General features: G+C 24.3%; 4 protein-coding genes across 12 annotated transcripts in view; 1 reads left to right on the top strand and 3 right to left on the bottom strand.

The window, feature by feature from the left end:
• Positions 1-756: 756 nt before the first annotated feature.
• Positions 757-4,692, bottom strand: LOC107996644 (ankyrin repeat domain-containing protein 54). Its single transcript, XM_062071953.1, has 4 exons — positions 4,296-4,692; positions 3,893-3,962; positions 3,378-3,597; positions 757-3,319 (listed from the first exon to the last, which is right to left on the bottom strand). Exons 1-4 carry the CDS (start codon positions 4,563-4,565, stop codon positions 2,887-2,889), a joined length of 993 nt encoding a protein of 330 aa, XP_061927937.1. The 5' UTR covers positions 4,566-4,692; the 3' UTR covers positions 757-2,886.
• Positions 4,693-6,410: 1,718 nt separating this feature from the next.
• Positions 6,411-8,087, top strand: LOC107996705 (large ribosomal subunit protein mL52). The gene is made up of 4 exons (XM_017054877.3): positions 6,411-6,948; positions 7,161-7,230; positions 7,321-7,453; positions 7,543-8,087. The coding sequence occupies exons 1-4, from the start codon at positions 6,900-6,902 to the stop codon at positions 7,684-7,686; spliced, it is 396 nt and encodes a 131-aa protein (XP_016910366.1). The 5' UTR covers positions 6,411-6,899; the 3' UTR covers positions 7,687-8,087.
• Positions 7,766-9,143, bottom strand: LOC107996704 (large ribosomal subunit protein uL13m). Its single transcript, XM_017054876.3, has 4 exons — positions 8,918-9,143; positions 8,445-8,568; positions 8,129-8,283; positions 7,766-8,043 (listed from the first exon to the last, which is right to left on the bottom strand). The coding sequence occupies exons 1-4, from the start codon at positions 8,939-8,941 to the stop codon at positions 7,810-7,812; spliced, it is 537 nt and encodes a 178-aa protein (XP_016910365.1). The 5' UTR covers positions 8,942-9,143; the 3' UTR covers positions 7,766-7,809.
• Positions 9,144-11,074: 1,931 nt separating this feature from the next.
• Positions 11,075-19,924, bottom strand: part of LOC107996788 (rho guanine nucleotide exchange factor 11) — a 36,289-nt gene continuing 27,439 nt past the window's right edge. For 4 of the 9 annotated variants that reach the window (XM_062071938.1, XM_062071942.1, XM_062071941.1 and 1 more), the window contains 8 exons: positions 15,348-15,619; positions 13,880-15,172; positions 13,492-13,608; positions 13,215-13,391; positions 12,867-13,087; positions 12,603-12,753; positions 12,446-12,492; positions 11,075-12,261 (listed from right to left, as the gene is read on the bottom strand). In XM_062071938.1, coding sequence (XP_061927922.1) covers positions 12,163-12,261; positions 12,446-12,492; positions 12,603-12,753; positions 12,867-13,087; positions 13,215-13,391; positions 13,492-13,608; positions 13,880-15,172; positions 15,348-15,619 — 2,377 coding nt within the window. In that variant the 3' untranslated portion in view covers positions 11,075-12,162. Of the gene's footprint in view, positions 12,262-12,445; positions 12,493-12,577; positions 12,754-12,866; positions 13,088-13,214; positions 13,392-13,491; positions 13,609-13,879; positions 15,173-15,347; positions 15,620-19,924 lie in introns of all 9 variants that reach the window. The other 5 variants (XM_062071943.1, XM_062071939.1, XM_062071945.1 and 2 more) reach the window with 3 other exon arrangements.

Genomic DNA, 19,924 nt, shown 5'->3' with positions numbered 1-19,924 from the left:
TATCGCTCGAAATGAAATAAAAATTATTTATCATTGATAAAATTGATGTGTAATACTAATTTTTGTTATTCCGCAATTTTTGGCAGCATAATTGTTAATGTTTTTGAGAATAATAAGAGTTATTTAGTATAATAGTAAATATAAATGATAATAAATTTCTTTACTAAAATCATTATCATTTCTTGGTTTGTTTAAAACTGATTAATTTTACACATTAGCATGTTTAAAATTTATATATTTATAGTTGACAATATAAGATATTGAAATATAAATGTGAGATATAGTGAATCACTTTTATAATTCTGAGTATTATAAAGTTACAAGATATTAATCCATTTTTATTTTATGATAATAACAAAATTATATTTCATAAAATATAATTTTAATCATAAATGAGAAGTTTATTTTTCAAATAATACAAATAATAAAAGACATATAAGAAAACATGACCGCGTTTGTAATAAAATAAAGGTAAAGGATAAAATTTTTTATTATTTATTTTAATATCGATATGAAGAAAGTTACAAATTTTTTTCAATTCAACAAATCAAATTTTTTTTTGATTTCATACAACGACATTTTTTTTAATGTTTTATATATATATATGTATGTATTTAAATATGAAAAAAAAATAAATAAATAAAAATGATAAAAGAAAATAAAAATTGAAATGTGAATTTGAAATATATCACAGCATAAAGAATTTTCTTCAATTGTAATAGTTTATATAAAGGGAAAGTCTTACATAAACGTAAATTCCTATAAAACAAGATACTTTTCTTTTTATTAACTTGCTATAAGTACTGCTAACAAAAAATTACGTATTTACAGTTCGTATATAAAGTAGTTACATAAGTTGTTTACATGTTTATATAAATATATATGGATAGTTAATACAAATATGATCCTTCACGATTATTTTTCCTATTCTTAGAGAAATATCGCGATCATAAATTGTATTTCTATCGTAGCAAACCTGATATAATATATCTAAAATTTTATTTTTAAAAGTATATTTGAAAAATTATAGATATTTGTTAATTTGAATTTTTAATTTTATTTTTTAGCGCATATCTGATAAAATCCATTACATTATATATATTTGAAAAATTACACCAACTTTTTCTATCTTATTAATATAAATATAAGAATAAAAATTAGTGTATTATTCAGAAATTCATTTAATTAATTTTTAATATTATTTATAGATGAACACTTCGTTAGAAATTATATAAAATCTTAATATTAAACATTAAATATTTCTTTTTTTTTTTTCAGTTAAAAGTCGATATAAAAGATATATATGCGAGGCAAATTACTTAAAATCTGAACTTAATATATTTTATTCACTGATTTACATATTTATATAATTCTTATTATGTAATTAATATCAAGACTGCAAATAGAGGACAATATAATACTTGCAATATTTAAAATTGTACTATTAAAATCTCTAAGTTATTTTAGAATATGATCCCACAGTTAGAATATATATTGCACAATATTTTACATATTTTGAGAAAGTATTGAAATGTACTGCAATGTTCCTTCTATTTTTTTTTATGAAAGTAAATAAGAATATCGTTTTAAAAAATATATTTAAAAAACATATTTTATTCATTAAGTGATAATATTTATTTAAAACTTTAATAATATTATATTTTTTTAATCAGATTTAGTTTGGACGGAAATACAATATATATTATATATTTGCCATCTATTTTTGTTATATAAATATTTATTGTTTCGCATTGTGTAAAAATTTAAACAGTATGAAAATAAAATGTTTAAAATATTTAATTTAAATAAAAATATGTATAGAAAATACTAACACAAGAAAAGAAATTACTAAAAAAAAAAAAATAAAATTTTTTTCTTTCAAAATTTTTGAAGTCTATAAAAATAAATTTAGTTAAATAAGTCTATAAAGAATAAAATATATTTTAGCTTTCACTTTTACACTCTATTTGCAGCTTTGTGGTTTTGATAAATATAATTTAAAATATTAGTTTAATTTTAAGAAAACATTAAAGTGATTCCAAATAAATATACTTTTTTCATTAGAGCATAATTTGTAAAATTTTATAATATATTTTTAAAATTGTACTTTACAGTTTCTTAATATTTTTTTTAAATTAACTTGTTAAATAATGTAAAAAGAATTACTTTTTGTGTTAGCATACAATAAAAAAATGAACTAAAATTTATATAAATTATCTTTCTAACATATAAATACATTTGATTTACTAATATATAATTACTATTTGATTTTTTGTAAGAAATCTACATTAGTTTTTGTAAATACATTCAACCAAAACAATACTTACTAATAAAATATGGAACAATAGCAATTAGAGGTCAAAATGAAATTGAAAATTTTTATTCCAATGTTGATTATTCTTTAACCTGTAGAAATTATTTTTTAAATGTTTTTTGGTTAAAAATTTTTTAATGAATTATTTTGAAAAGAGTGTCAAATCTAATTAATAAACAATTTGATTATATAAAATATAATTTAACGATAAATGAAAAAAAATATTTTTTAGTCATTCGAATCAGAATGTAAAGATCGTAAAATTATTAAGAATATTTATATACAGAAATAAATAGCGATACTTGATATAATAGTTTTTAATTCGCAATATTTTACTTTATGGATTTAACACTCTTATAATCAATTGAGGTTATGATTCTGTACATCGAAACTCTATCCCACGCGCATATATAAATTAAAAGAAATGCTTTTCAATATAAATTGAATAATTAAAAAAAAAATCAAGTTATTATCACATAACTAAAAATTTAATTTATATTGATCCCTCCTTGAGTTCCATATTATATTCAATTTATTTATAAAATTAATAATTTGTTAAAGTAAATATGAGATTATTGTGTTATTGATAAAGCATCCAAGTTAGCCAATAAGTCTTTTACATCATCCTGAACTTGATTGGATGTGTTTGATAAAGATAAACGCGAACATAAAGTGCTCAAAGTTTCCATTTTTTTATGAGAATCTTTGTGCTTTTGCAAATATGCCAACAACATACTAACTATATTCTGAACTTCTTCTTTAATTTTCACTATAGCTTCTCCTTCACAATTTTGTAATAATTTTAATTTTGTCTGCGCTAAATGTAATGGATTATAACCATATTGGTCCAAACATAGAGGGTCCGTTCCCGCATTTAAAAGAAGTGTCACCACAGATATTTTACTTGTTACAGCAGCTAAATGTAATGGTGTATTACCTACAGAATCCCGAAGATTTGGATCTGCACCATGTTCCAATAATAAACGAACCATTTCTGTAGAACCTCTGTAAAAAATACATCATTACAAATTGATAATAAATATTGAATATATTGTTCATTTACCTGCAAGAGGCAAGATGAAGAGGAGTTCTTCCTTGTGCATCACAAGTATTAGGAGAAGCACCAGAATTTAAAAGAGTTCTCATCATTATAGTATTGTTTGTTGCCGCAGCAATTCTCATTCTGTGTTCAATGAGACGGGTATGAACATCAAATATAGGAACAAGATGATGATTTTTACGTGCTCCACTGACAAATTTTATTTTTCTATAATAAACATTTCCTAAAAAAAAAAATAATATATGTAAAATATAAAATTGAATAATATCTAGATAATAAATAAAAAATTTTAAATATTAGTTAATACATTTTTCTTTTAAATTTATATTTTTAATTTTGATTAAATATAATCATACTCAAATAATATAATAGTTATATATATTATCATTCATATGTGCTTGATATATTTTAATTATTTATTATTATAAAAATTTCAAACAAAATTTATAAATGTTATATAATATAAATTATATATAAATATATAATATATATTTAAGAAATTTATAAATATAACTTACTATTTACTAAAAAGGATCTAGCTGTTGCTGTTTTAGATTTACACCTCAAAGGAAACTTAATTTCTAAAACCTGCAACAAATTACATTTAATGATATATTTTAAACATTAAAAATCAATTCCTTTATATGATTGTTATAATATATCTTTAATAATAAAAATCAACTATTATTATATTATTTATTCTATTTATTATATTTTAATATAAATTAATATTAATATTATTAATAAATAAAATTTATTTTATAAGAACTTATTTAAATAATTTAAATTTTATATTTTTAATAAAAATATTTAAGAAATTAAAATATAATAATAATTTAAAAAATAATTAAAATATAATAATTAAAATATAATGCATAAAAATAATATTTTATAAAATTTATATAAAAAAACAATACTTACATTATTAGAAGATACATCGAAACGTGGTCTTGAACTACTTGTTGGTATGGAATTTTGGACATTGCTATTTGACAAACAAAGAGACCAATCTGAACTAAATTTCGTATGAAGAATGCCCGGTCTAATCTCTTCTTCTTCATTTTGATTGTTCGTTATCATTGCAGAAGCTGAATCATTACTAATTTCTTCGGTTACTATATCTTCATTTTGAGCAATCGAACTATCGTCGGAGTTATTACTTGTTTCAATTCCGGAGTCCACGGATGTCATTTTGGATTTGAACGTTTAATAACGTTTCACGTACAAAATCTTCTACTTTCCACATCCAACTTATACTATGTTCATAGATACACACCACACTATCTGTACGAAAATAATAACAGTTTTGAAGTTTGTCAGTAAAGAAACTCTATTGCCATCCTTACAATTTTTCAACCCAAAGTAAAATCACAGAATCTAGAATAATAGCAATTTTATAGGAATTTTTTTTTATGTTACATATGTTAAGTTATTGATCAAAAAATTAGAATTTTTATTTAAATTATAATTTAAAGCAATGATTTTTATGATTTTATTTATAAAAATGTTTCTAAATTCTAAATTATTAATTTTATTAAAATGATATATAATTAATATAAAAATACAAAAATATCACATAAGAATTATAATCATTGACAAAATATAATATAGCTTTAACATTTAATAAGAGTTTTGTATTTTATACTCTAAAATACCAATAACGAAAACGCAAAAAATCAAAATAATTGCTATATTTTTTACGATTTAGAATGAATATATTCAATTATATTCAATTCAATTAAAAAAAATTGATAAAATTAACAAATTTTAAAAATTGTTTTTGATTCATTTTTTCATAAATATTTGTATATATTACATGTATTAAATTATATTCATAGATTTTATTAATTATTATATTAATACATAATAAAATTAACATTAATTAGATATTGAAATTATGTTCTTAAAATTTTGCAGAGCAAATAGTAAAAGGACAAAGATAAATTATATAAAAGCAGCGCCATCTTTAAAAAATTATAAATGAAATTAATATAAACAAGGAAAACAAATAATTAAAGGACAGAGATAGTGTAAAAATATTGAAATCAGTGCCATCTTCAGAGTGCCGCAAATGAAACTCATGAAAAAAAGACAAAAGATAGTAGAAAAAAGATAGAGATAGAATAAGAATTGATCAATGGTACCATCTCTTAGATGTGAAAACTAACTTTCTTATTTATAGGGTAAGGAACATTCAAGAGATGTCGCCATATTTAATTTCTACTCTACTTTATCTTACTTTATAAAATTTTAGCCAAAACTCTATTAAAAATAAAAATATTTAAGATTTTAATTAATTATATATTAATTATATATAATGTTAATTTTGTTTTGGAATTCAAAATTATTAAAATAGAATGTTTCAAATAATTTTTTACGATCATATATTAACGACTTATTACGTTTTTCAATGAAAAATAAAGAACATTGTTACAATTGCTTTGTTTTTTAATTAATAAAATAAATAAAATTTTAGCCAAAAATAAAGCGTTCTTTATTAAAAATAAAGATATTCAATCAATAGGTTAGACAAAGAGAAGAAATAAATAGAGAAGGACAGAGATAGGATAAAAATATTGAAATCAGCGCCATCTTCAGAGTGCCGCAAATGAAACTCACGAACAAAGGATAGAAGATAGAAGAAAAAGGATAGAGATAGAATAAGAATTGATCTATGGCGCCATCTTTCGAGTATTTCAAAAACCTTTATTCAGAGTTCTCTTAATATTCAAAAGATGGCACTGAATTTCAATTCCTAATCTACTTTACCCTATCTTTTGAAAAAGTGTCTTTGATGCCCGAGAGATGGCGCTAACGGTTAGTTCTTATTCTCTATCCTTTTCCCACTATCTTCTATCTTTTTTATTTGTGTTTAATTTGCGGCACTCTGAAGATGGCGCTGATTTCAATATTTTTACACTATCTCTGTCTTTATTCTATTATTTCCTTTTCTTGTCTATATTAATTTCTATAATATTCTAAAGATGGCGCTGATTCTAACTCATTTTTAGCTTTCTTTTACTATCTACACCCTTTGTCTTACTTTTGGCGAATAATGTTTTTGGTGCATTTACAATGCTAATGATAATAATTTTTTTTTAAATTATAATGTCTTAATTTTTAAAAAATATAAATATTATATTCTCAATATCTTCTTTAAAACAATGATTTTGCAACATATAATATATCTTGATATATAGCCATATGATGATATTTTGATGAAAGTATTTAGTTATAACATTTAGTTAGTGAAATTTAAATTCTATAATAAAATATTTATTCTATTTCTTATTTGTAATTTTACATTGAAATTATTTTCAATTTCAACTATTATTAATGTTGCAATACAAATATGATTCTAAATTTCTGAACCAAATCGGTAATGTTGAGAATAATGCTAAAATTAGAATGTAATGTCCATGAAGTACAGAAAAATATATTGAATGTTTAATCTATATTGTATCTTATTGATGGTATTATACCTTTATAAAATATTATAAATATTTGTTAAATATTTGAAATAATATGTTATTGTTTAAGATTAAAACAATATTTCAAGTAGATCGTCCTACAAGTTAGTATAACATGATGTTTTAATTTTTGTAAATTAATTTAGAATATATAACTGTAAAAAATTGATTTTCATTCATTAAAATTTATTTAAATATAAAAAAATAATAAAAAATTGTAATAATATTATTTATATTTTACTAGAAATGTTAAGTTTATTTTACGTTATTGAAATATTTACAATTAAAAATATTCTTAAAGTGTTATATTTTTTAGATTTGGCTGTGTTTATTAATAAATTTCATACATCTTTTATAATATATTTAAATCAAAAATGGAGAAAAATGTAAGAAAAAATTTTATAAAATAAAAATTTATAAATTGTAATTTGTATGTGATGTAAATGTGAGATATAAAATGATTCTATTAATTATAGGAAAGGTTTATCAGCAAATCCAAATAATGATAGTTTATTGGTAAATTCAAGTGATTACTCTTTTAAAAATAACAAATCTGTTCCATATGGTTCGGGACAATTTAGACGTATAAAAAAACATCAAGATTTTATGGTACTTTTAAATAAGTTTTTATATTTAAATTTTAAACATAATATAAAAATTTTAAAAATAATATAATTAATAAAATATTTAATTTGCAGAAAAGAATTGTTAAACTAGTTGGTGAAATTGATTATGCAGTTGAACGACATGCTAACTTAATCAAAGAAAAGGAAGTCCAAGAACAAAAAATTTTGGAAAGTAGATTGAAACCTAAAGGTCAATTATCAATAAATAATGAATAATTGTAAATAATTTTATTATTAATTTTTCGATATTTTTTCAATAATTTCATTTGATAATTTATTAAATTGCAAAAACAAATTTTTTATAATATCAATTATTTTATTTTAAATTCATGATTACAATTATTTGAGCTGATAATCAATAGGATATTTTATGAGTCTTGGAATTTTATCTCTTTCTTCTTGTGAAATGTCACATAATTTAACAGGGACAGGTCTTAATTGCTTGATCTGGTTACTAACATTTTGTAACATGTCTTTAGGAACATTTTCATCAGGAAAAATATGTAATCTTTCCATAGTATATCTTCTTTGTAAATTTCCATCCATTGATGAATAAATTGCTTTCTTAATAATCTGTATAATCATAAATGAAATATACATTATAAAATATACTACAATTTTTTAATATATTTATATTTTATAAAAATTTGATAAGTACCAAAGTAGGATCTTTACTATGTAATTCCCAAGCAAGTGTCCAAGAAGCACCACCAATGTATGTATTATGATGAAAATATACCCGTTTTTGCCACTCATTGCCACGTAATGCAATATCTTTACTATTTATAATTATTACATGATCACCACATTGATCTATATAAAAATATAGAAATATTTTATTTATAAATAAAAAATATAACATTCTATCTCAGAATATCATATGTTAAATTTATTGTTTATATTATAGTAATAAATTTGATATGTATTAGATAAATGAATATATATAATAGTAAAATACATGTAATTTTACTTACTCAATGGATGATATATAGGTTTATATAATCCCATAAGATATTTTTTAATTAAAGGTGCACTTTGAAATGGATCTTGCCAAGTTGCATCAAATATATGCCAAATAATAGAAAAAGTGCCCCAGTGCTATATATAATAAACGGATATAGTAAACGAATCATAATAATTAAAGTTATACATAAAAAAATCATATATCAAATTATTTAAAATTATTATAAAATTATCATTAATTAATCAATATAAAAAAGAATTTCTATAAAAATATTTTAAACGTTTTTATTAAAATTTTTTTTAGAAATATGAGGAATATTCATTAACCTAAAATTTTTTGCAAAACAAATAAAACTTGAATTATTTATTTTATGTAATAAATTTTTATAAAAATAAAGTAAATTAAAAAAATTAAAAAAATGCATTATCAAAAATATATAAAACAATGTTGTAAAAATTAAACAAATTATTTAAAATAGTATACTTGTCCTTTGCGAAGAAGAGACATTGTAATCCTTATTCAAAATTCAATTTACATGTATAAATAATAATATATTTCTTTAAAATAAAACTAAACATTATATATTTATAACATTAAATTCTCATATCAAATCTGAGATTCTGATAACGAAAATAATATTGGTAACACTGTTAGATAACATCAAAAATCATTAATCTTTTTCAAGTAAATACGCGCGCTAGAATTTAATTTTTAAGTAATTTTTTTATATGTTTAATATCATATACATTTTAAATTAAATTATAACAACTATAAATTAAATTTAAATTAAAAGGAATGACTTAATAATGAAACTATATTTGAAAAGTTGAATTAGTTTATTAGCATAGACGAAATATATAATATATAAATTGTTAAAAGTAATTTGCATAAAATATTTAAATATAAAAAAAGTTAAAGCCATAACAAATTAAATTATTTAAATCTTCGCTTCGTATGTTTTTATGCATACTTTATAATGTAAATTTTTAAAATGTAAACTTATAATAATATATATCGAAAAATTTTTAATTGTAGCAAAATTAAAAACATTAGGATCTGTTCGTGCAGGTGTACTTCAAAAGAATATAAAAAAATTACAAGATAATTTACAATTTAATAAGTATTTTAATGTAATAATATAATAATAATATCAACTAATAATGTTATTAAATACTTTATACACATACATAGTAATGTATTTATAATTATTCGCATTTTATTATTAGAGAATTATTAGTATTTAATAATAGCAAAGATTTTATGTAAACAGGTAAGTCTTTTTTGCACGATCAGTCCTTTGTTATAAAGTATAGTACATCTTGTTATTCCAACTGTGTTTTCTAATTAATAAAAAATTTTATTAACATATCAACACTAGCATTAATTAAACAGTGGTAAACTATTTTTTACGATATATTCTCTATGCATGATTGTACATATTTATCTATTATAAATTCATTTTGTAAAAGTGTTTTATATATATTATTATTTTTTCTTATTTGTGAATATTAATAATTTTGAAGTTACCAGTCATGTTCAGGATTCTATAAATAGTATATAAATTTTTGTATTTTGATTTCTTATTTCTATTTTTAAATTCCATTATATTCAAAAGAGGAACTTGATTATTCATTTAGGCAAGTATAGCACCAAGAGGCAAAGATTGTTTTTTTAAAGCAAATGCCGTTAATTATTAATATAAAAAAGTTAATAGGATAAATATAAAATTATTATTTCATTCAGTAATTACATTAATTATACAAAGATATTTAATTTAATGTATGTAAATTTTAATGTGCCATTTCAGCAATTTTAATTTTTCATAAATGAATAATAAAAAGCATTATTATTGAATCTAGAAATAATATAAATATTAACTTTCGAATTTTTTAATTTTTCTATAACCAATAAATTCTATTTTATAAATTAATCTTCATTAAAAGTGTATAAATTTTCGTATAAAAACAATAATAAAAGAAATTCTTTTTTTCCCTGAGAGATTCAAATCATGAAACATGAAATTTATAAATAATTTTCGTAAATATAATATAATTAAATATAATTTCATATATAATTCATAATTCTTTATATTTTTTAATGAATTAAATATTTGAATTTTGTTTAAATTATGTATTTAAAAAAAATATCGGATAAAACAGGAATTGAATAAAAAAATACTGAAAAACAACGAAATAAAATTATAACTAATATCTTGCATTAATATATTGTATAAGAATGATAATAAAGCACATTGCACAATATTAATACACTATATATAAATTTTAATCATTTAATTTTTTTTTAAAATTAAATATACTTTTTAATTCAAAGATAGTTACATTGTTCTTAATCCGCTAATATAAATTATATTAATAAAAGTATAGAATTGAATAATTTTTAATATTTTACGAGATTCAATTATTTTATTTTATATTCAATAATTTATTTTAGATTTTAACTGGTTTAGGTTTTTTTTGTAATTACTGAATTGATATATGAAATTATTAAATTATGAAAATAATACTTAAAGGCAGCAATAATTTTAATTATAATAATCATAGTCATGATGATAATAATAACTAATAAATATTAGATTTTTATTTTATATAATAATGATATGAGAGAGAGAGAGAGATGGTATATTATGTAAAAAGTTTCTTCTTTAATTCATACAGTAAAAACCAATCGGCATTTGCATTTTTGGATTGAATATCCTGAACATATGGTCATGAAATATAAGGAAAGTGTATCTAAAAGCGTATTATTTAATAATAATGCATCAAAAATCATTATTCTGCATTAATATATGCTTCGCATTTCTTTACATACATTGAAATATCGACGCATCTTCTGATTAAATATCTTTATATATATATAAATGCAAATTATGTTTCATGACTATTGAATTATTATAATGACACAGTTGGTTTCAAATATATCATAGCAGATCACAAAAGTTGTTTCTTGAGATGAACGATTAAATTGTTCTAAACGCGTATAACATATTTACGTAAATGTTTTTGTATAAAATGCACAATAAGTATTTCAAAGTAATTTCGATAAAATCGATTTCAATTTTTTAAAAAATATCTTAAGGAAAAATTTTCGGTATACAAATTGATGTATATAAAACAACGTTATAGAAATCGATGTCATTCCAGACATGATATAACAATTTTTATACAGTAATACGTATTATAAGAGTACTACAGTATAGATTTCAAAATAATCTACAGTAAAAAAATTGTTCTATATGCATATAAAGCTTTTATTTAATTTATTAATTTGTATGTTTATGTATCCGTATATTTATTTGTATAAAAAAAAAGAGAAATATTAAATCAAAATAAATTTAGTAATCTATTTGGAATTCTCTTTACTTCTTTCAAAAAAATTTCCTTTACCATATTATTTCAGAAACTGCATCGTTATACTATTGGCAATAAAAAATTTATGTAATTTCCAGTCATTGATATTATATGATGTATACGCGCATTCGCTGTTACATCATGTAAATCCAGTTACATAAAATCTTTGGCAAAGGTATGATTAATCATCGACCCATGACTCTGTAAATATGTATCTAATATTATTGTATTCCATAAACAGCTACTCGCCATTTGTCATTTTTTACATAATTTTGATTTCTTCCGGTATGAGCATTCGGAAACGATCTTGCTCGTGAAATGCATCTAGTTGACAATATTTAATGCGTTATCTTGCATCTTTCAACCGACACTATCTCCCATTACTTCTGTTTCTGTTTCGTGTTCTGTATATTCCAATTCTTCGTTTGTCTCAGATTCACCACGTGCATCTACAAATTCCTGTAAAATAACATTAAATTTATAATACGAAAATAATATAAGAAAGAGAAAATAAAAGTTAATATGTTATAATTTATATGAATAACAAAATATATTGTATTTTTAAAAAAATCAAAGTATCTTATTATATTTGTATCTTAAAAAATTAATCAAGTTAATCTCGTAGTAAATTAGAAGCTCTTACATCACGAGTGGGATCGTCAATACTGCTATCCTTATTTAAAACTTCACCTGAAAATCATAAAAACAAAATTAATTATCATATTTATGTAAAGATATACTGATTATGTACATCAATAAATGTACATCAACCTACATTCTAAAAAAATTGAAAAACTAACTGGGTTCTGTTTGTGTTTGACTTGATGCGGTGCATGTTTCTGAAAATTCACGACGTTGTATATCTGCATCAAGAGCATGAAGACGTTCTCTACTTCTGCGTAACTCTTTTCTTAATGTCTCTCGTTCTTCTTCTCTTTCTTTTATAATTTCCTAGAATTTATAAAATATTTAAAATAATTTTTACTAAAATTAATTATTTATTTAAAAATTATTTCTTTGAATATAATTATAGAAATTAATTTATGAAAAAAATAAAATCTTACCAATAATTGTGACAATTGAGAAGTTAAAGAATGACAAATTGGTTGTAAACTTGCAATTGATATTGCTGGTTGTTGTGGATGAAGATGCATTCGTGGTGATGGACAACCAGTTGCCTCACAACTTGGCGGTGTTGCTAATATCGATGCTCCACGTGATGCAAGAACAGTTTCCGTTTCACTTACATTTAATGCAGAATTTAACATTCCAACCAATTGATTCGCTATGATAATAAAATAAAATATCAAATTTTTATAAAAATATAAATATTTTTTTCTAAACATTTGAAAGAAATTATATTTTAAAAATTTTGTAATAATAAAATAAATATGATTTATTAATAAAAATACCTTGACTAATAGCAGCAAGTATAAGTTCAGCAGGTTCTTTTTCTATACTTGATGGTTCAGATGCCATATCAGCCACATGTTCGAAATCTTCTTTTGGAATATTTAATATATCTGCTACCAATAATTGTTTTTCGATCAGTGCTTGCTTAATAATCTCATCCTTTCTTCTAAGACACTCTGCAAAATAAAATAATCAATCGTTTATAAATTATTTATTTATGATTTATTTAAAAAAATATACACGTTACATTAAATAATAAATAAATAAATAATATACCTATTGGTGTAAGCACTGGTTCTGCAACATGTACAGGTGGTACTTCTACATGAACTTCAAGCGGATCAATTAACGATGCTTGTGTACAAGTAACCAATCTTAATGGTTCTCCTGTACCTAATTAAAAAAATGTAGTACATTAAAATTTATATTTAAATAATATTTATAAAATTACATGATTATTTTTTAATTTGAGAAATATATGAAAAAATTATTTATTTAAAAAATATTCCATAATATAATAACAAAACTATTTTTCGTAAAAATAAAAATATACTTCTTGAAATTTTATAGAAATTTCAAAATTTATCATAATTTTACTTTCATTCATTAATAAATATAAAATTATTTTATATTTCTAATTTTTTATTTACAAAGTATGTATTACCTGTGCTTGAAGGTTCGGATGAATGTTGTGGCTGTTGCTGTTTCGTTTGTTCAATTCTTGAGATCTCAGGTCCAGAAATATTAGGTGTTTCTCCTTCTTGTTCCATGCTAGTGTCTTGCGTAGATTCCTTTGTTTCTGATTCTTGTTCTTGATCCTGATCCGTTTTATTAGGAATATTGTCATGTTCTGTCGAAGAAGAATCTTCGATCGTAGGTCCAGGTTCTTCTGGCAGTGTAGTAGGTGGAGTAGGTCTTCTACCTTGTTTATCACGAGCCTTATATGCTTCAGCTGCTTCAGAGATGTGTTTAAACCATTGTTTTCGTTCTGCAGGCGAGGCTGCTACTAAATCATAGATCTGCGCTCCATTTTGCGATGTATTAACCAGGTAGAGAGAATTTTTATCTACGGCATTATGCCTGACAAGAACAGTAGATACTTTTACAATAGGACTCAATACAGAGTTCGCTTGATTTGGATTGATAAATTTCAGCAGGTACTTTTCATCTTGTCGATGCAACAGGAGTATCGTATCGTCAAGCAATACCACGTGTAGATCGACCGGTTTTGCTCTATTCTGTTCAGTTCTACGCCATTGTAACGGACCTTCGTAGATCAATTTACGTTTTGTGATGTCTAGATTCTTGAATTCTTGAACAGTTGGATGATCAAATTTATCAAATGCAGATCTATCGATGGTACGTTGAATCTCTGCCAATCTCTGATAATCTTCTGCCTCGCGTACCGCTTGGTTAACACAACTGAGAATTTCCTTACTTCGATCGAGACTTCGTAAAACCGCAGCTCTTTCCTTTTCGTTACTTTCAGGCGTGTATTTTGCCAAATTTTCAAAGAGCAAAGGATATTTTGTCAATCGGAGCATCCCCGTCAATATATGATCTTTGAGCTGTAGCCTTCGACAAAGAGGATTAGCCTCAATTTCATTTAAGAAAGAGTTCAATTTCGGATCCTTCCGACGACGATCTCGCAGAGCATCCAGAGCCACTTGCTGTTTCGCACAATAAGTAGATGCAGCTCTCTCAAAGGTTTCTCCATTCTCGCCATCGAACATGTCTAAAAGAAGATCTCCAACATCGCCCACGCATGGATTCTCCTTCTTCTTGCGCTTCATCGCTTGATTGAAGCGCGAATGAATTGTTACCATCTCATCTAGATTGGAAAATAATAATTGTATTTGGTCTAACGGAAGTACTTGTGATTCGAGGAGCGGCTTGTGGAAGACGTGTGATAGCACTCTCAGCGCCCGCACGTGAGATCGCTCCGTGTGAAAGAGTTCTGAAAAATTAAGAAAATTTTCGAGGATTATAGATATATCTAACATCAAAATAAATATTCTATTTTCTGTTTCATTAAAAAAAAAAATTTTTTAAAAAAAAATTTAAGAAGAGATTTAAAAAAATAGAATAAAATATTTTTAATCGATTATGAAATAAGGACAAAAGAGAACTACCATTGATAACTTCTTGTCGTTTTTTCTCCGCATTGCTGAGCCGAGCGAGGACATCCTCGGCAACGCCTTGACTCCAATCAGGAGGATCCGGTTCAACATCAACATCGCTGTCCCACGAGGTCGATGTGTTGGCCGCGGAGGTAGCTGGATGTACCTGCTCCAGGCTGGTACTCGGACTGTCCAGACTTCTCGTCGACAAGCTGCTGTTCGACGAACTGCCCGCTGAATTTCCGGGAAATGTCCCAGCCGGTTCAGAATCACTGAAACCAGCCCTATAGTCAATCGTTAGCGAATGAAGCATTCTACATTTAAATAGTACCGGCTACTGCAGCCATTTGAAACCTTTTCAATACCTATACATATATTTGCTGATGTCAATTGCTTCCTAAGATTCCCTTGGAAATTAGACTATGTTAAAGATGACAAAGGATATCTATTTTCTAGATTTTACACTTTATTCTTCTTTTATTGGAGTATAGTTTTGCTCAACACGATTTTGAGAGAAAAAAATTAATATAAAATTTATAATTTGTAAAAAAGTAACAAATAATTTAAAATGAAGGAAAATATATTATTAATTATTATTGGAAATTATTTGTTTACTTGTATTTAATATACGCATCGAAAAAATTGTATTAGAATGGCTTAATATATGTAACATAATTAAAATAGGAAATACATCACACTTTTATCGATATTGAATCATTGTAGTTAGTGAAGTAATGTATATTGTACAGCTTCAAATCACATAATGAATAAAGTTCACATTTTTCAATCATTTATTTGAAACAATTCTCAATATTCTTCGAAATTCAAAAAGTTTAAAGTTCTCGAACTTCTCGAAAACTTTTTATCATTTTTATCATTCGAAATTTTCAAAACCTAATAAAGATTAATAAAGATTAATTTAATATAAAATAACTTACGATGATATAAATTTATTTTTATTTAAGTTGATAAATCCGAATGAATTTATTAAACTTAGATTTATTTTCGAGAAGATTTACAAGAAGATTTCGAATTTGAATTTTACGAATTTAAAAATTAAATTTCTACCTAAAAATATCGTAACTGAAGAATTGTACCTCTCAGACCTTGTACGACGCTCATTAACACCGCGTCTCTCGTGAGTCGGGGTGTCGGAAGCGGGTAGTTCCGAAAGACGTTCCTCCACGTTCGAGCACCCCGATGAAATGTCGTTCGACTGATCAAAGAAGGAAGACGGTTCCGTGGTGGATATCGGACTAGTTAAGTTTTCGTTGCCGCGAGAATTAGGTCGAGGACGGACACGTCGAGAACCGCGTTGTCTCATCTTTTATATCTCCTTAGCCCTAAAGGGCTTCCTCGACGTAGTAAAGCTGGCAGACATATGCCGTCTCAGCTGCAAACGTAACGTTACGTATTGCTTTTGCGAGGATTTCCTCAACCAACGAATATTGTAATATAGAGACGAATAATTCCATTTGATTTTTATTTTTTTCTTTTTCATTTAACGATGTGCGATTTAAATCTTAAATTTAAAGAAGTCCTTAATATATTCACACGTAATTTTATTGAAATTTTGGAGCAATGTGAAATGTATTAATATAAAAGGGTAGTAATTTTGTTCTGGCGCTTTTTTATAATCGTTCTGAATCTCGATGGAAAAGGTGCAAGCGAAATAATAACTGTGTGACAATCTAGCTAAAATGCCAACGTACTGTTAATCGATTATTTCTATGAGAAGAACAAGTAACCTTTAAGCAAGTAGAATTATTTTAATATAATAATTTTAACATTTTTCTAGCAATTCATTTATGAAATTTATTTATTTTTCCTCTTGAATTTTAAATAAAAATTGTTTAAAAATATATTTTAAAAATTGAAAATCATTGTTAATGATTCGTTAATAAATTTTGAGACGAGAAAATCGATATTAGATTTTAAAATGATTAAAATCTCTTTTTATTAATATCAATCAATAATTTTATCAATAATTCAATAACAATTTTCATCGGATTTTTCAGATTTTTCTTTTATTTATTTATTTAAAATAATGCGCCCAGCAAAGTTCTAACTATAAACGAGAACTTAATCGATGTCGATCAAGCTAAACCTTATCGAAGCCGCTCCTTCATTACTTTAATCAACCCTCTAGATATAGAAGAGACATCGACTTGCGGCTGATACACTGCCTTGTGCATACAGTTGTACGTAGCCATCAATGATACCTGTATTCTTCCTTTGAAGAGTAAAAAAATCGACTTCTTTGTCTCGTTCGCTGACACCTCCTTTAACAAACGTTTACTCAATGAAATTTTCTACAAACAGATCCACGAAACTAAACTTCGCCGTCAACAAATTTTTACGAATTAGATTTAGATTTTTTACCTAAATAAGTTTTTCACATTGGTTATAATATTATATTAACATTCTATTATAGATGAAATTTCATCACAGCAAATTTTACTCCAAAGTGATTTGACATATCACATATTCTTTAAAATATAACATTAAATAAAATTTGTAAATATATATCAATTTGTATCAAGGATTATTAAAGAAATTTTTATAAAATATACAAAAAATTGACGCGTGTATAGAATTGGCCAATGACAAGGAGGCTGCAAAAGAAGCTGAGCCTATGGCCGGTGTATTGATTCGAAAGTATCGATTGCTTCAAAAATAAAGGGCAAGACATCTATCTGTAGCCTGATATCGCTTTGGTCCCCGTTTACACCCGTGTACACGTACTATAAACCGGATCGATACAAAACGGATCGCTTTCTTTTTCCTCCCCATTTACATGCATCGATCTTTTTAAAACCAGATGCATTAGCCGGCTAATTCATGCGAATCGTACTAATAGCAATGAGGTATTAACGATTACACTAAAAATGTACACGTGGCGTAAAGGGAATAAATTCTCTATTACGTTGCATTTATCTTTAACCCTTTAGAAATAACAAGTTTCCATATATACAAAATATATAATTTCCTCCACTTCTATTTTTTTTTTCTTAATCAAAATAAAAACTATGAAATTATAATTGTTTAATTCATCATTATAAAAGATAAATTAATATTTATTATAATAAGATAAATGATTAAAATTAGCATATTTTATATAAAAAATATTCTAAATTCTTTGAAAGATAATAATACAATGTATAATATGTATATAAATTTTTAAATTCAAAATTATTTTGGGCAGAGAGATAAGAAAATTTGTCAATGCCACGTATATTTTCTAATCGTTGTCGATTGATTTTAATTGCGATGAACGTAGATCGCACATTTATTCCCAGAAATCTAAACCTTCCATTATGCCAATAGCCTTCCTGTTAAGATAATTTTTAATGAATTAATTGCCCTCAAATCGATTCATCATGCATCATTAAATGAATGAATGAAATTTTTTTTTTAAAAAACATAGATAAAATTTTAAAAAGAAATGTAAAGTTTTCACAATTTTATATAATGCAATAAAATTGCCATTTTTTTGTAACTAATAAATATCAAATTTTTCAGCATCATATGTATTGATGTATTGCATGTTCTATCGAACAATCATAAAAGGACCGTTTGTTTCTATTATTTAACACTTAAACGATACTATGGAATTATCTTCAAATATTATTTCAACAATAGAATTGATCAAAATTCTTTAAATTTTCCATTGAACTGCTGTTCATATTTAATTTAATTAAAAAATGAAAAAAAAATTATTCATTCATGATATATAAATCCTTACAAACATTTAATCTAATGACTTTGAGTACAATTTTACTACCATAAATTTACAGAATATTCGCCATAATTTTTATACTCGCGAGAATTCAATTAAATTTCAACATTTTGTCATTTAAGAAAAAAGGACACTGAGCGATGATCTAAAAACGAAAAATAAAAATTAGACTACTCTTCTTTTAAAAATTATGGGAAGAGAAATAAAGAAACTTTCATCTTCTCGAGAGAGAGAAGATTTATAACATTCTTATTCCCAACGCGTGCTTACATGGTGTTTTACGTCTCTCACGCTCGAGATCATTAAATCACCAATACATTAGCCGCGAATCTTGCTACACGTGTATTTTTATCAAGAAGAACGAATATATGCCGCAGCTTGATTATTAATGATATCACGAAATTACCACCATGGGTTATTTATTTATTTATCGAACCCCGGGCTTAAAGAGTCACAATGCAGTTTCACGCTTCATCGAATAAAAGTGAACTTTGCAATTTCTCAATGAGGTCAATAATCCCGTATAATTTAAAAAAAGAAATGCAATAAAAAAAGGAACAAAGAAAAGAAAAATTGAAAATATATCAAGATTCAAGGAGATTAACGAAATTTGTAAGTATAATTCGTTACGAGATCAATCTCTGATTCATTGGATTCGAATTGAAAGCATTAGTCATTCTTCCATCTTTCTACTGAAAATTGTTACCGATTTTATTGGTATTGAAAGACTACTGTTCACGAGAGATACTATCGTTGCAATTTTGAATCAATGTGAGAAATTCTATTTATATTTTCGTTTATATTATTTATATACACTCATATTTCTACATAATAAATAACGCGTTTCGAT

Source organism: Apis cerana, linkage group LG2 (assembly GCF_029169275.1).
Source record: "Apis cerana isolate GH-2021 linkage group LG2, AcerK_1.0, whole genome shotgun sequence".
Lineage (NCBI taxonomy): Eukaryota > Metazoa > Arthropoda > Insecta > Hymenoptera > Apidae > Apis > Apis cerana.
The sequence above is the reverse complement of the archived record's forward strand: the minus strand, read 5'-3'. Positions and strand labels throughout refer to the sequence as shown.

Coding starts and splice junctions, on each gene's coding strand:
- LOC107996644 (XM_062071953.1), bottom strand. CDS start 4,565: ATGACATCCGTGGACTCCGGAATTGAAACAAGTAATAACTCCGACGAT. Junction 3,963..4,295: donor TCGATGTATCTTCTAATAAT/GTAAGTATTGTT, acceptor AATTTGTTGCAG/GTTTTAGAAATTAAGTTTCC. Junction 3,320..3,377: donor CTTCATCTTGCCTCTTGCAG/GTAAATGAACAA, acceptor TATTTTTTACAG/AGGTTCTACAGAAATGGTTC.
- LOC107996705 (XM_017054877.3), top strand. CDS start 6,900: ATGTTATTGTTTAAGATTAAAACAATATTTCAAGTAGATCGTCCTACA. Junction 6,949..7,160: donor TCAAGTAGATCGTCCTACAA/GTTAGTATAACA, acceptor TATATTTTTTAG/ATTTGGCTGTGTTTATTAAT. Junction 7,454..7,542: donor AAAAACATCAAGATTTTATG/GTACTTTTAAAT, acceptor TTTAATTTGCAG/AAAAGAATTGTTAAACTAGT.
- LOC107996704 (XM_017054876.3), bottom strand. CDS start 8,941: ATGTCTCTTCTTCGCAAAGGACAA. Junction 8,569..8,917: donor CTCTTCTTCGCAAAGGACAA/GTATACTATTTT, acceptor TATTATATATAG/CACTGGGGCACTTTTTCTAT. Junction 8,284..8,444: donor ACCTATATATCATCCATTGA/GTAAGTAAAATT, acceptor ATTTTTATATAG/ATCAATGTGGTGATCATGTA.